The sequence below is a fragment of the Lutra lutra genome, chromosome 5 (genome assembly GCF_902655055.1).
Source record: "Lutra lutra chromosome 5, mLutLut1.2, whole genome shotgun sequence".
In the NCBI taxonomy this organism is placed as follows: domain Eukaryota; kingdom Metazoa; phylum Chordata; class Mammalia; order Carnivora; family Mustelidae; genus Lutra; species Lutra lutra.
This window is the reverse complement of record NC_062282.1, coordinates 144,393,949-144,408,052: the sequence shown is the minus strand read 5'-3', so window position 1 is coordinate 144,408,052 and position 14,104 is coordinate 144,393,949. Positions and strand designations below refer to the sequence as shown.

The 14,104-nt window shown below is 36.5% G+C and overlaps 1 protein-coding gene across 5 annotated transcripts in view; it reads left to right on the top strand.

Moving 5' to 3' along the window:
- Positions 1-14,104, top strand: part of DMXL1 (Dmx like 1) — a 125,790-nt gene that overhangs the window by 28,660 nt on the left and 83,026 nt on the right. For all 5 annotated transcript variants that reach the window (XM_047729211.1, XM_047729210.1, XM_047729209.1 and 2 more), the window contains 6 exons: positions 2,848-2,914; positions 4,000-4,178; positions 6,399-6,588; positions 8,633-8,801; positions 12,744-12,953; positions 13,766-14,019. In XM_047729211.1, coding sequence (XP_047585167.1) covers positions 2,848-2,914; positions 4,000-4,178; positions 6,399-6,588; positions 8,633-8,801; positions 12,744-12,953; positions 13,766-14,019 — 1,069 coding nt within the window. The remainder of the gene's footprint in view (positions 1-2,847; positions 2,915-3,999; positions 4,179-6,398; positions 6,589-8,632; positions 8,802-12,743; positions 12,954-13,765; positions 14,020-14,104) is intronic.

The window sequence follows — 14,104 nt, the reverse complement described above, 5'->3', positions numbered from 1 at the left end:
GTTTATTGTGTTTCAAGGCAGTGGTAAAAGTGCTTGGAATATAGCATTGACCAGGTGGGGAAAAACTATAAACCAGGAAATCTATATGACAGAATGTTAAATGGCATTCTTTCTGAGTCAATATTATATGAAACAGTAATAAGAAATACATCAGATATTAAAGTGAGAGTAAGGTAAACCTGGTATAAAGTTTAGAAAGGAGGTTTCAGAGCAGTTGGTTCCATGTGTTTTGCACCTCTCAGCTAGATCATATGCGTTTTAAAAGGGATTTAAAAAGGGTTAACATATGGAAAAGGAATAGGATTTTGCCAAGAAAATTCTTCAGCAAGATTTGTCTTTGCTCTGGAGCCTTTCATGTAAGCTTGTGGAGAGGAAGTAGCAAAGTGTTATAGTGCCTTCAACGAAGGGCTTCTGTGTGTTGAACTGAAAATTTGAAATGTGTTTCGTGCATTTGGGAGAGGGGAAGAATCTTAAGTTAAATTAAGATCAGAGCCCAGGGGCACCTGGGTGGCTCAGTGGGTTAAGCCTCTGCCTTCCGCTCAGGTCATGATCTCAGGATTCTGGGATCGAGTCCCGCATCGGACTCCCTGCTCAGCAGGGAGCCTGCTTCCCCCTCTCCCTCTGCTGCTCCCCCCACTTGTGCTCTTTCTCCTTCTCTCACTCTCTGTCAAATAAATAAATTCTAAAAAAAAAAAAAAATTAAGATCAGAGCCCACAGTAGTAACTTGGACTGCACATACTATTTGTCCGAAATGGTTATTTAATAAAGCAGAAAAGCCATGGCGCTTGGGTTTCAATTTAGGAGCAGCTGATGATTACGCCAACCAGATCACATTTAAACATAGTTTGATCCCATTCCTTTTGTGATGCCTTTAAAACACTTTTTAAACATGCTAGATGAACATCTAATAGCCAGAGAAAGGTGAATAGGGCAAGAGGAAGAAGAATAGAGGTGACTTCTGAGTGTAGACCTGAAGGAAGTGAGGGAGCAAGCTATGTGCGAGGATGTCTACAAGAAGCATGTTGTAGGCAGAGGGATCCTCAAGTGCAGACTCTGTGGTCAGGGTGTGCGTAGGTTGTGGTTGGAGTAAAGACTGCTGGGAGGTTATTGTGAGGCTTTTTCCTTTTATTCCAAGTTGGGAAGCTCTTTAGGATTTTGTGCTGTGGACTAATTTCCTCTTTAAAAGGATCTGGCTTAGCTGCTATTTTGAGAAGACCTGGAGACAAAGGTCACAATCATGGAGAGGATTTCCATGGATATCAGGCATTTTTAACTATTTGTTTTAAGAATATCTTTAGAATTAAGCAGGTGCATAAAAATGCATATACAAGAATGTTCACTGCACCACTTGTTTTGTAGCAGCAAAAATAAGTAAACAGCAGGAGTAGTTAAATAAATTATTTTGAGGCATTGCATGTGTCTGTAAATGGAAATAGCATAGCCAGTAAAATAATACAGACCTATACACATTGATATACACATATGGTTGTTACATACTTTAAAATAAATATTACAAAGCAAACTGTAATATATGACCTCACTTTCCATCCCCTTCTTCCCTATATCCAACCACAAAAAGTAGATAGAGAGGGAGGGTGGAGAGAGAGGTCTGGAAGTCTCTGTGTTAAAATGTTAGCAGTAGTTTTCCTGGAAATGGGTGTTGTGGTATAGGTGAAACTGATGATTTCATTCTCTTCTTTTCATACATATGTATCAGTGTTTTCGATTACATATTTATTACATTTAAAATCAAGAAGAAGAGGGTTTTTTTTTTTCTTAGTTTCAGAGGTAGAGTTTAGTGATTCATCAGTTGCCTATAACACCCAGTGCTCATTTCATCAAGTTACCTTCTTTTTTCTTTTTTTTTTTAAGATTTTATTTATTTATTTGACAGATCACAAGTAGGCAGAGAGGCAGGCAGAGGGAGAGGGAGAAGCAGGCTCCCTGCTGAGCAGAGAGCCCGATGTGGGGCTTGATCCCAGGACCCTGGGATCACAACCTGAGCCGAAGGCAGAGGCTTTTAACCCACTGAGCCACCCAGGCGCCCCAAGTTCCCTTCTTAATGCCTGTCACCCCGTTACCCCATTCTCCCCCACCTCTCCTCTAGCAATCCTCAGTTTGTTTCCTAGAAGAAGTTATCTTAATTTGGAATGAACTATGACAGAATTCCTCTTTGGCCTCCTTTACCAGTAAATTTAAGACAAATTTATCTAAGCATGAAATTGGGTGAAGAAAAGGAAAGCAGTGATAGTGAGGATGCTCTTGAGATCAGCACATAGGGGTAGCCAGAAGGGAAGGCACTGAAGGGACAAGAGCCAAAGCTCCTTGAAAAAGAAAAAGGCAAGTGTGCGCCAAGTGTATAGGTCAAGCTGGCAGGCTGACTTCAGCCTGCTTACAAGTCCCCCAGTATCCCACATATAATCTTTAATTACGTAAATGCTACCTTAAGGGTGAATTGATTTCAAAATCTTGATTTATTGTCCATGAAAATGTATGTTAGAATATAGATATCTCATGGCTTTGGAAATTTAATTTGCAAACTAGAAAATGAAACCTTTCTCTTTCTCATATTCTCAGGCAATGAAAGCTATGATTCTTTGTCCTAAGCTTTAAAGACTGATAATATCAGTAATTCTTGAATGATTCTTATACATAGATTATTTCATATAAAAATAATTTTTATATTTAAACATTTATACTTCTTATTTTATAATTGTGAGATATACTTAAAATTGAGTTTGAAACTTACATTATCACAAAATTGCAAGTTGCTGAATATAGCTTTTAGAAGTAATATTGAATTCTAATTTTCCTTAAAAATTTTTTCTTACCTGTTTGATTTACAGAACTGCTTCCCAAATTCATCTAATGAAATTTTCACCAGATGGAGAATTTTTTGCCACTGCTGGGAAGGTAATTTATGAAAATGCTATTGCTATTGGTTTATTTTGAAACATCAAAAACAGGAACTGGTTTCATTCTTTTAATGTATTGACATTGAAAATATTTTCTATTAAAATGTTAAATAGCAAAAATCGGGCTAAATATTATGTGTTAAAAGGCAATATGGTATAATTGAAACGGAGAATGGTATATCTGGATATAAAGCTGTCATTTACCAACTTTTTGATTTTGGTCAACTGGTTAATCTTTTTGAGCAAATAGAAGAATTTACAGACTTTCTAGAGGGACATTTGTAACCATTTTCATGTTTTTACCTGCCAATGTCAGAACAGTATATTTCCTTGAAATTATTTATTTGTAATTATTGGTTCACCAAATAGTTCACTCACAACTGATTGTGTGAAGTTAATTGTTCTCATGGATCATAGTTTTCTGTAGACAGGGGATGTGACATACCCTAAGTTCACAGGGGGGTTTTTGTTAGGAGACAAGTAAAGCTGTTCATTCTGATTGACTTTAAGTGTGGAATGCAGTTGTAGCTTAAAAGCAAAACGTGGTACATTCTAATCATCTTGTTTTCCCTTACTCCCCAAATTAAGAGATGCTGCTTTAATTATACTTAGAGTATTTTCTATAATAGTAGCTATTAACTCCTTGTTATCATCTTCAGCGCTTTCTTTAAACATTCATATGATACTTCATGAAAAGTCTCGCTTTCAGAGATTAGCAGTCTTCATAACCCTGCTGGTGGTAATGCTTTCTTATTTGATATTTGGCTAAGTGGGAAGACGATCCCATTTAGCAGTCTTCCTCAGTGACTCCATGTAGCATACTGCATGGTAACTAGCATTTTCCTTGATCCACTTCTTGCAAAGTACACATTCACACACTTTAATTCTCAATGCACAATGATGGAATGCTGATAGAAAACTATCAGAATTAGAGATTTTCTTCTCATTTTCCCCATGCCCCACCATTCCTCCCATCCCTAAATTTCTGTGATTGTGGAGAAAATTCTTACCCTTGCTCTTTGACTGAATCTTTAATTTAATTCTTATTTGGATGTTTTACTTCTCTCTTTTTTTTCTTATCAGGATGACTGTCTTTTAAAGGTATGGTATAATGTAGAAAACTGGCGGACAGCTGTTACCTCTCCGGATAAAAGTTCAGAAAAACAATCCCAAGGAGAAATGGACTTTTCCTTTGTATATCTGGCCCATCCTCGAGCTGTAAATGGATTTTCCTGGCGTAAAACAAGCAAGTACATGCCTAGGTCAGCAACCTAGTCCTTTTGTCTGTGTATTAAGAGAGCGTCATTTGGACATTGCTCTTCTTACTTTAAGAGTTTATAGCTATAGGACTTTTGCCTAGGAAGATTTTAGTAATATTAGATAGTCCTTGGCCTACAGATGTTTAGCCATGGGTCAGCTATGATCGACACTTCAGAGGAAAGCCATGTGAAAGGATGCTTTACCTCCATCTTAGATGCCTTTAAGTGGCAGAGTTGGATGTCTTTCCTTCTCCGTGTTAAGTGTCCTATTCTTTTGTCTCTTAGTCATTCCCCATATTGTCATTTGCGTGGAATTTTTCATATTTCACTCCTCATCTGGTACCTTCTCTGCGTATCTCCTCTGGTTTCCTTTATGTTTTTAACTGCTTTATGGAGAGGATATACTGTGAGGTCTCAAACATTGCTCTAACTATATTCAGCATTTTTGTGGAAAAGAGAGTGTGGTAATAGATTACTCTGCCCTGAACTAGGTATTATTTTAACCTATACATGCATACTCGAGCACACCTGTCAGTACTTCCTTTCTTTCCTGTGACCCTTGCAAGACCTGATATCCCATTGAATTTTTGCCTGTACTTAGTAAGCACAGAGACCTGTTTCTTAACTGTAGGTAGAAATTGCTTTTTGCTTCATGACCATTTTCAATTTGGCCACATCATGGAGCAGTACAGTTTTTCCCTTAAACACTGATCTCTGGTAGGATACCTGGGTCATTTGTTGACTTTAGTTTTGCTCTTTTGAGCCAGCAAAGTATATCCAAATTTTAAAAAAATGTATATAAGACTGATTTTTAAAGAATAGTTTAAGGTTCATAGCAAAATTGAGGACAAGGTAGAGAGATTTCCCATATATCCCTTGCACTCACACATGCATAGATAGCCTCCCCCAGAGTGATAGATTTGTTATAATTGATGAACCTGCATCAACACATTATCACCTGAAAGTCCATAGTTTAGATTATGGTTTGCTCTTGGCGTTGTATACTGTGTGGGTTTAGACATGAGGGAGGGAAAGAGAGGGAGAAACAGGATTGAGAAAGGGAAGGAGTAGGGGCCCTAGCATGTGGGGAGAGGTTGAAAGGGAGAATGGCCTTTAAGCCTGAGAAGCAAAGCACTGTGGATAGAGCACAGAGGGAGGGAGGCTTGGAAAGTGAATGGAAAGGGAAAAAAGTCTGGAGAGTAGCAGAGGAAGGTGTGGGGATGGGAGAGGTGAGAGAGCAGAGGAGGGAAGCTGAAGAGGAGAGCAACCCATGCAAAACATGCTGGTTTTCTCTTTCTTCCCTTTGTTAGAGATCTTTTTTTTAATCAAGCAGCTCTGTTTAACAAAGCGACTACTACAGAATATTTTGATTTCCTTTTTTATTTTTAACTTACTGAGTTACTTGATAAAAGCCTTTTACTGATCTTTTAAAAATCTGATATGTTTGAATATGTGTCTACTACAGGATATTGTGACTTCTTTTTCTTTCTTTCTTTCTTTCTTTTTTTTTTTAATGAGTTACCCAATAAAAGGTACTCTTTGTTGAAGGGGTTCAACGTTTGAGCTCTTGATGCTTATCAGGTTTATTAATATGTATGTAATTGATCTTGCTTTTATTTTGTGACTGGAAAGACAGTGAAAGTGGAAAGACTTCACTAAAGTTCATTAGAAGTCAAGAATAAGGAAGGAGGTGGCTAGTAATTATTTCATCATGATTTTTTATTCATGTAGTCACTGCTTTTTGCAAATGTTAAGCAAGGAGAGAATAAGTATACTAAATAGTGTAGTTTGTCACTGACTAGTGCATGTGTAGCTTTACAGAAAGCAAAAATGAAGCATTATGAAGGAATCTGAATGGTAACCATCCACTGAATAAATCAGAACATTCTAAAAGAAGTTGTAGGTTTTTTCTTGTTTATTGACTGAAAGATTATGGCATTGTTTCAGTCTTCGTTCTTTGGCTGTATGGAGAATCTTAGGTCCCTAAAACAAGAACTACCAAATTCTAGGCAGAAAAGAAATAGGTTAGCAGGCATTTGCTGTGATGAAATAAAATACCCACTCAATTTTAATGGTTTTTACTAAATACATTGCATAAATGTGTATTGACATTTTTTTCATCAGTACCTTTGTTGTGTGCATTTAATTAATTACAGAAACACTACAGAATATTATACTGTCTGAGATTTATATTTTTGCCTCTAAAATTTTTTTATTCCTCAGGGCTTCTGTATGTAATGTACTGTTGACTTGCTGCAAAGATAATGTATGTCGTCTTTGGGTAGAGACATTTTTACCAAATGATTGTTTGCTCTATGGAGGTGACTGCAACCATTGGGCCGAACCAATTAATTTAACAAATAACTTCAAAAGAAATGTTTCCAGTAAGGAACGAGCTCAAAATACTTTAGATGTAAGTGCTTTTGTTAGGTGTTATTTCCTACAAGAGTTAAAACCTTTTGTAATTTGCCTTTTTTGTAACATTCATCCTAATTAATATTCAAAGTATATGGTTAGTTATGAAAAAATATGTATGTTAGGAAAACAATTCTCAGAAAACTTTCTATTTTATTTGGTTTAAAAAATATGCCTAAGTATTTAAGATCATTAAACTACTTATAATTATGAAGTTAATCTTAGGTTAACTGATGATAACATAAGGAAGATTACACTTAGCTACAATAACAAATGAAAATCTGAGAATGCAAAGATTTGGCTGTAAAAATAGTTTATATTTTTACTTTGTTTACAGATTGGGGTGTTTTGTCCTGACATAATTATAGGAATGATTGGAATAGTTTATCAGATTCTGTTCTGTATATGTTACCTTTTTTTTTTTTTAAAGATTTTATTTATTTATTTGACAGAGATCACAAGTAGGCAGAGAGGCAGGCAGAGAGAGATGAGGAAGCAGGCTCCCTGCTGAGCAGAGAGCCCGATTCAGGGCTCGATCCCAGGACACTGGGATCATGACCCAAGCCGAAGGCAGAGGCTCCAACCCACTGAGCCACCCATGCGCCCCATGTTACCTTTTTTTTATATAAGATTTTTATTTATTTGAGAGAGAGAGAGAGCACAAGCAAGGGGAAAGGCACAGGGAGAAGCAGGCTCTCTACCAAGCAAAGAGCCTGATGTGGGACTCAATCCCAGGTACCTGGGATCATGACACGAGCTAAAGGCAGATGCCTAACCGACTGAGCCACCCAGGCACCCCTATATTTCTCATCTTGAGAACCTCCCAGAACTTAAAGGTTTGTTTTGTTTGTTTGTTAGTTTTTTTGGTGGGTTTTTGTTTTGTTTTTAGAGAACAAGAAAGTATGGTGGGGCAGGGTGTAGAGGGAGAGGGAGAGCAAGAGCAAGAATCCTAAGCAGGCTCCACGCCCACCGTGGAGCTCAACCAGGGGCTTGATCTCATGACCCTGAGATAATGACCTGAGCTGAAATCAAGTGTGACACTCATCTGACTTAGCTACCCAGGTGCCCCTTGAAGTATTTATTTTACTGATTAGTATAGAAAGTAAAAGTAAATTTTTCATGTTTAGATTAATTGAACATACACTAGTAAGACAGATTCTTATTTTCTTGATATAGAAATCAGAGAGTGATTTGTCTTTGAATGCTTTGTATAATTATGGAAAAACTATTTGTCAAATTTGGAGGGTATTCTCAGGGCTCAGAATATAAGTAAATATATATTGCCTGGAGACTTAACAACTGATAGAATGGTTATGTATAATAACAGCTGAAAGAGGTCTTACCTAGGAATGAAGACTCTTATTCTATGCTTAGGTGACCTTGCATTCTGTAGAAACTGTTTTATCAGGTGAAAAATGAGAATAAATAAATTTTAGCACTCTGCCTTATGAGTCAAATGAAGTGATTTCTGAAAAAGCTTAGCAAGTCAGCCATGCCACTTGAAATATCATCGTAATGTATGATGGCATATTGTTCAGTGCTTTATGGTCATAGGGAAAAAATTGGACACAAAGGGAATACTATTTGTAGAGACATCATTATCCACAGATACACTGCTGTGAACTTCTGTTTTAGAAAATTACTTACCAGAAAAATAAACCAAATAAAAATTGCAAAATATTTGTGATGGTTTAAAAAAGTTAGGCAGTTGAGTTCTAAGCTTATTCTTCAGATTTCAGATTTGCTGCACAAAAGTACTGAAAATGTTTGTGCATATAAACTCTTCTGAAATAGAGTATATTTGAAATAAGTCAGTAAGAGTACACTTACCATGATGAGTACTGAGTAATGTGTAGAATTGTGGTATCACTGTACTGTATACCTCAAACTAATGTAATCTGTTAATTATACTGGAATTAAAAATTAGTTAAAATAGAGAAACGAAGTAGAGAATAATGTCTAATAATCATTTTGTAACCCATATGTATGTACATGCTTATGACATTGTGGCCACTGGTTTTACTTTGTTTTTACTGGTACAGGTAAATCTGAGACATTTTCGCAGAGGTCGGAGGAGATCACTTCCCATCGTAGCGCATACTGGATACCTGCCACACCAGCAGGACCCTCATCATGTCCACAGAAATGCTCCGCTGCATGCCAATGCACTTTGCCACTTTCATATTGCCGCCAGCATCAACCCAGCCACGGGTAATAGAACGCTGTTCAACAACTGTTCTTGGACTTGAGTAATTAATTTTATAACAAAGATATTTTACTTCTAGTTTTGAATAAGTAAGAAAAGTTGCTTATCTAACTTTTCATTATAGCCAGCTCACTAATTACATAAAAATACGGTTTTGCAGGGCACCTGGGTGGCTCAGTGGGTTAAGCCTCTGCCTTCAGCTCAGGTCATGATCTCAGGGTCCTGGGATGGAGCCCCGCATCAGGCTCTCTACTCAGCAGGGAGCCGGCTTCTCCTCTGTCTCTGCCTGCTGCTCTGCCTACTTGTGATCTCTCTCTGTGTGTCAAATAAATAAATAAAATCTTAAAAAAAATAGGGTTTTGCTTACTTGTTTGCTTTTTAAAGCTATGATTTGGTTTGTGATTAAGATCGTAATAAATCATTGAGATTCTTTATTAGTTTATTCAGAAGTTGCGATTTGAGCTAAAACTTAACAGGTTAACACCATAGAATAGTGTTTTGTAACTACTGTATAGTTGTTAAAATAAAACCATCGTGTAGGAATGCCCAGGTGACTCACTCAGTTAAGCATCTGCCTTTGGCTCAGGTCATGATCCCAGGGTTCTAGGATGGAGTCCCAATCGGGCTCCCTGCTCAGTGAGGAGCCTGCTTCTCCCTCTGTCTGCCTCTCCCCCTGATTGGTCTCTCTCTCTCTCTGGCAAATAAATAAATAAAATCTTAAAAAATAAAACAAAACAATAAAACACGTTTAATGCTTAGTCTTAAGTAATCTTCTGGAAGTAGGACAGAAATATGTAGAAGTTATAACTGAAAGAGTTAAGAAACTTACCTCAGTAGTCAAGTATGTACTATTAGATTTTTAAAAATCTAGGATATCTGGATCTATCTATGAATTTGAAGATTTAAAATGTTCATCTTTCAGTAAATGTTTTCTGTGAGTTTAAAAAGCAACTGGTCAAAGTTGGAGCATTTAAAGAGGAACCTTAGCATATTACTGGGAAAAGATTAAAAACATTATTTGCACATAATAAATACCATCTGTACAGAAAGTGGAAAGTAAAAGCCTCTTTTACCTCTGCCCCCCCCAGTCCTTCTCCCCTGTAGATAACCACTATTTAATTTTTGCATATTTTGGAGATATTCTTATGCATAGAATAGCATAACCTATATTCTTTTTTTAAAAATATTCCATCTCTTTATTTTTAAATTTTTTTATTATTTAAATTCAGTTGATTAACCTAGAGTGTATTATTAGTTTCAGAGGTAGAGTTCAGCGATTAATCAGTCTCATATAATACTCAGTTCTCATTACATCAAGTGTCCTCCTTAATATCCATCACCCAGTTATCCCATCCCCCAACTCTTCTCCCTTCCAGCAACCCTCAGTTTGTTTTCCTGTGGTTAAGAGTCTCTTATGGTTTGTCCCCCTGGATTTGCAGTACTATTCCATTCCTTAAGGAAACATCGCAATAAATGTGGTTCGTTAGTTACCTGAATCAAAGAAATGTTCTGGTAAGTTAAGGGTAGAGATACTTCCACTGAGAATAGAGTATTTGCCAATTTTCTTAGCTTTTATTTGGTTAACAAGAGTCCCAGCTCTAAAAGAATCCATGAGCCAAGCAAATAAAAGGACGATATTGAATTATTTTTAGTAAAACTTTATATAGGCTTGGGAAATACCCTTACCTTTGTCAAAAAACATACATTGGCAGTGCTTGTAATACCCAAAGGCAGTTCTGAGTCTACTGGAGTTGTTGTGAAAGTCTTTTCTGAATAAAGGACAACATTTTGAGAATAGAGAAAGCTTGGATTCTTACCTTTAATGGAAAAGGCTGAGGGGTTACAGAAAAATAAGCCCCGAGTTCCAATGTAGCATCTCCTTGACAACCTTCCAATAAGGAAAACTCTAAAACCTTTCTTTAGGTATTAAGACCTTAAGGAAAATCCATATATGTAGAATGAACCAAAGCAGAATAATATTATAAGCAGCTAAATTAGACACTATGGAGATCTCCTTTCCCTAAATTAGACCTTTTGGAATGACCTTTCTGGATGCTATGTTTCTTGTTCAAGGCCAAACTTTCAGATAGAGCTTCACTTATTTGCCCATCAATAGAAATAGAGGAGGGGAGCTTGTAAGAACATTTTCTTTTAATTATAATTCTTATACCCTTTCCCTGAAGATCTGTCATAAAAAAAAATGGCTTCAATAAAATTCTTTGAGGTCAGGAGATAGGAGAAATATAAGGTCCCTTTTATGAGTGCTGCTGTTGAAAGCCTGCATTAACCTGGTCTCTCCTTGTGTATTTAACACCTAGGCCTTTGGTCTCATAGAGGCATTGCTGATCTTTTTTGTGTTGATTGTCACTTGAAAATCAGAAAATCATACTGAATAGGATTCTTGAGGACACTCTTTGATTCCCTGGCACTAATGTATATCCACCTAAGCATAATAGGATTGGCAATACAGTCCCTCAAGACTTTTCCTGAGTGTTTGGTCTGTGCCAAATAGCAGCTATAGATAGTGATAGGAACTGAAGGTATAGTGTTGGAAACGAGTGTGATCCTTGCTCTCATGAAGCCTGTCATTAAGAAAGGGGTAGATAAATACAAATCAAGTAATATAGTAATGAATGTGCATTTATAAACAGAGCTCTTAGATTGGATTGGATAGATCTATCAACTCTTAGAACTTGCCTCCAACAGGAGTAGGAGAAAGGTTCTTTTATCCTTTCCTTTATAATTCATCTCCTATAATACTGTTTTTCACTGGTATCTAACAATTGATACACTGTTTGAACAGGTAATTAAGTCAAATTATTTTTCTTCTCCTTTAAACAAATCAGTAAATTTGTGGAAAATAGTTTCCTTCTCTGAATCCATTTTAGCCTTTACTGTCTGCAGATTCCAGCATGATCTAGTTTCTATTTGATTTAATATGATAGATAAACTTTTCTTCACCTCTCTATTAATCAGGGATTATAATTTGTCACAATTTACTCTGAATTTGTACTTCAGTATACTTAATTCAGCAATTAAGTGAAAAATAATACCAAGAAAGAATTTTTTTTTTTTTAACCTGTTTTGTCTTGAATGCCTTCCTTGAATGTAAGATGGGGATCTCAGTTTCCGCTTTCCAATGTGAATCTTGATGCTAATAAATTGGCATTATCTAGCTTAGAGTTAGGTAGGTCATTTAAAAACTTAAGTTAAAAAGTTGTTAAAATTGAGATAAATGAGGGGCACCTGATGGCTCAACAGGGAGCCTGCTTCTTTCTCTCTTTCTGCCTGCCTACTTATGATCTCTCTGTCAAGTAAGTAAATAAAATCTTTCTTTAAAAAAATTGAGATAAATAAGCCACTTATTCCTTTGACATAATGATGACATTTTTCTTAGAGAAATTTGTAAGGAGACTTCCCTCTTAACATGTCTACAGATTATAGATTTCTTTCTTTTTTTAAAGATTTTATTTATTTATTTGTCAGAGAGAACACAAGTGGGGGGAGCAGTGGGCAGAGGGAGGAGCAGGCACCCCACTGAGCAGGGAGCCCAATACAGGACTCAATGCTCGGACCCTGGAATCATGACCTGAGCCAAAGGCAGAGGCTTAACCGACTGAGCCACCCAGGCATCCCTATAGATTTATTTCTTAATGAGAGTATTTTTTGAACTAAAGAAAATACCTGTATGTATATATAAATATGATCTGTGAACTGAAATATGTAATTGTTTTCCTTTATAATAGTTATGTTAAATCTACCATTTTTAAAGCTTTTATCATTAATAATAATCATGGCAAACATTATTTTGGGAGTTTTATTTAAAATCTAGTACAGAGGTTTAAAGATAAGTGTAACATAGTAGAAATAGAAGATGTGAATGTTATGTATGCTGGAATGATAGACATATAAATTGTGTGTATGTGTTTTGTTGTTGTTCTTTACAGACATTCCACTTCTTCCTTCTATCACATCTCTAAGTCTAAGTGAAAATGAGAAGAGTGGGCCTTTTGTGGTACATTGGCTGAACAATAAAGAGTTGCATTTTACTTTGTCCATGGAAGTCTTTTTACAGCAACTTAGAAAAAGTTTTGAGCAACCGTCTTCTGAGGCCAGTGTAGAAGACTCTAATCAGGCAGATGTAAAATCTGATGAAGGTAAAGCTTTAAGAAGGATAAAAAAAAATGTTTTGTTGACAATAGCTAAGAGTTTTATATTGGGGTAACATAAGCTATTAGCTTCAGACATTCAAAATTGCAATGGGTTAATACAACTTTGAAGTAGCTCGGTAAATAGTCCAATGTTGGTATTGCTCTTCCTGGTGGCCTTCTTTTATAGGATGATATAGGCTTGGGGTTCTCCATGCTTATGCTTCTGTTAGCCCCTAGGCCTTGCTACTTAAAGGACTATCTGTGGCCTAGGAACATTGACATTACTAGGAGCTTATTAAAAATTACCTATGTATTGACAGAAACCTGGAAATTGGACACTATAAATGTATTCCTTTAAAATAGTTTCTTAAGAGTGTCATATCAGTTATAAGTGCATATGCCCAGAGCATCTCTAATGTAGCCAACTCAGGTTTTAAAAAATCCAATATTATGAAGAGAGTACAAATTACACTCGAATAATATATTTGAATAATTCACCCCAGAATTATAGACCCCATTCTGCCTTCTTCACTGAGAAAATCTAAGGTCTTCTGAGTAAATTGTGGTACAGCAAGTTTAACTATTATTCTCTAGTCCAGTATTAGTCCTCTATTGTTAATCCACTGACTCAATCCTACAGGCCTTCTGACTGCTGAGTTAACTCCAGTGGCCTTATCTCCCTGGAGCAGAGTTATTTTTAAAAGGGAGCCAATTTCTTATTTATTTAAGTGTTATTGTGTTTTTCATCTTGCATGCGTTTACAAAGATCTTTCTTAGCAGCTTGTATTTACTTGGCTCATGAATTTTTTTGCTTACAGAAATGGATGATGGTGTGGATGATCTGAAAATAAATCATGAAAAGAAGGAATTGGGCAGTGATAAAATGGTACCCAATTCAGGTTTTGTACCCTTACCATCAGCTGCCATCGATCATCAGATTGAAGTACTTCTGTCTGAATGGAGTAAAAATGCAGACATGCTATTCAGTATTCATCCCATGGATGGCTCCTTGCTAGTTTGGCATGTGGATTGGCTGGACGAATACCAGCCTGGTATGTTTCGTCAAGTCCAGGTACTATTATGATCTCAGGAGAGCTGCTGTTTGTTAAATGTGGGTCCTGTTTTGTGATACTTCATCGTGTTATATCATATGTTCT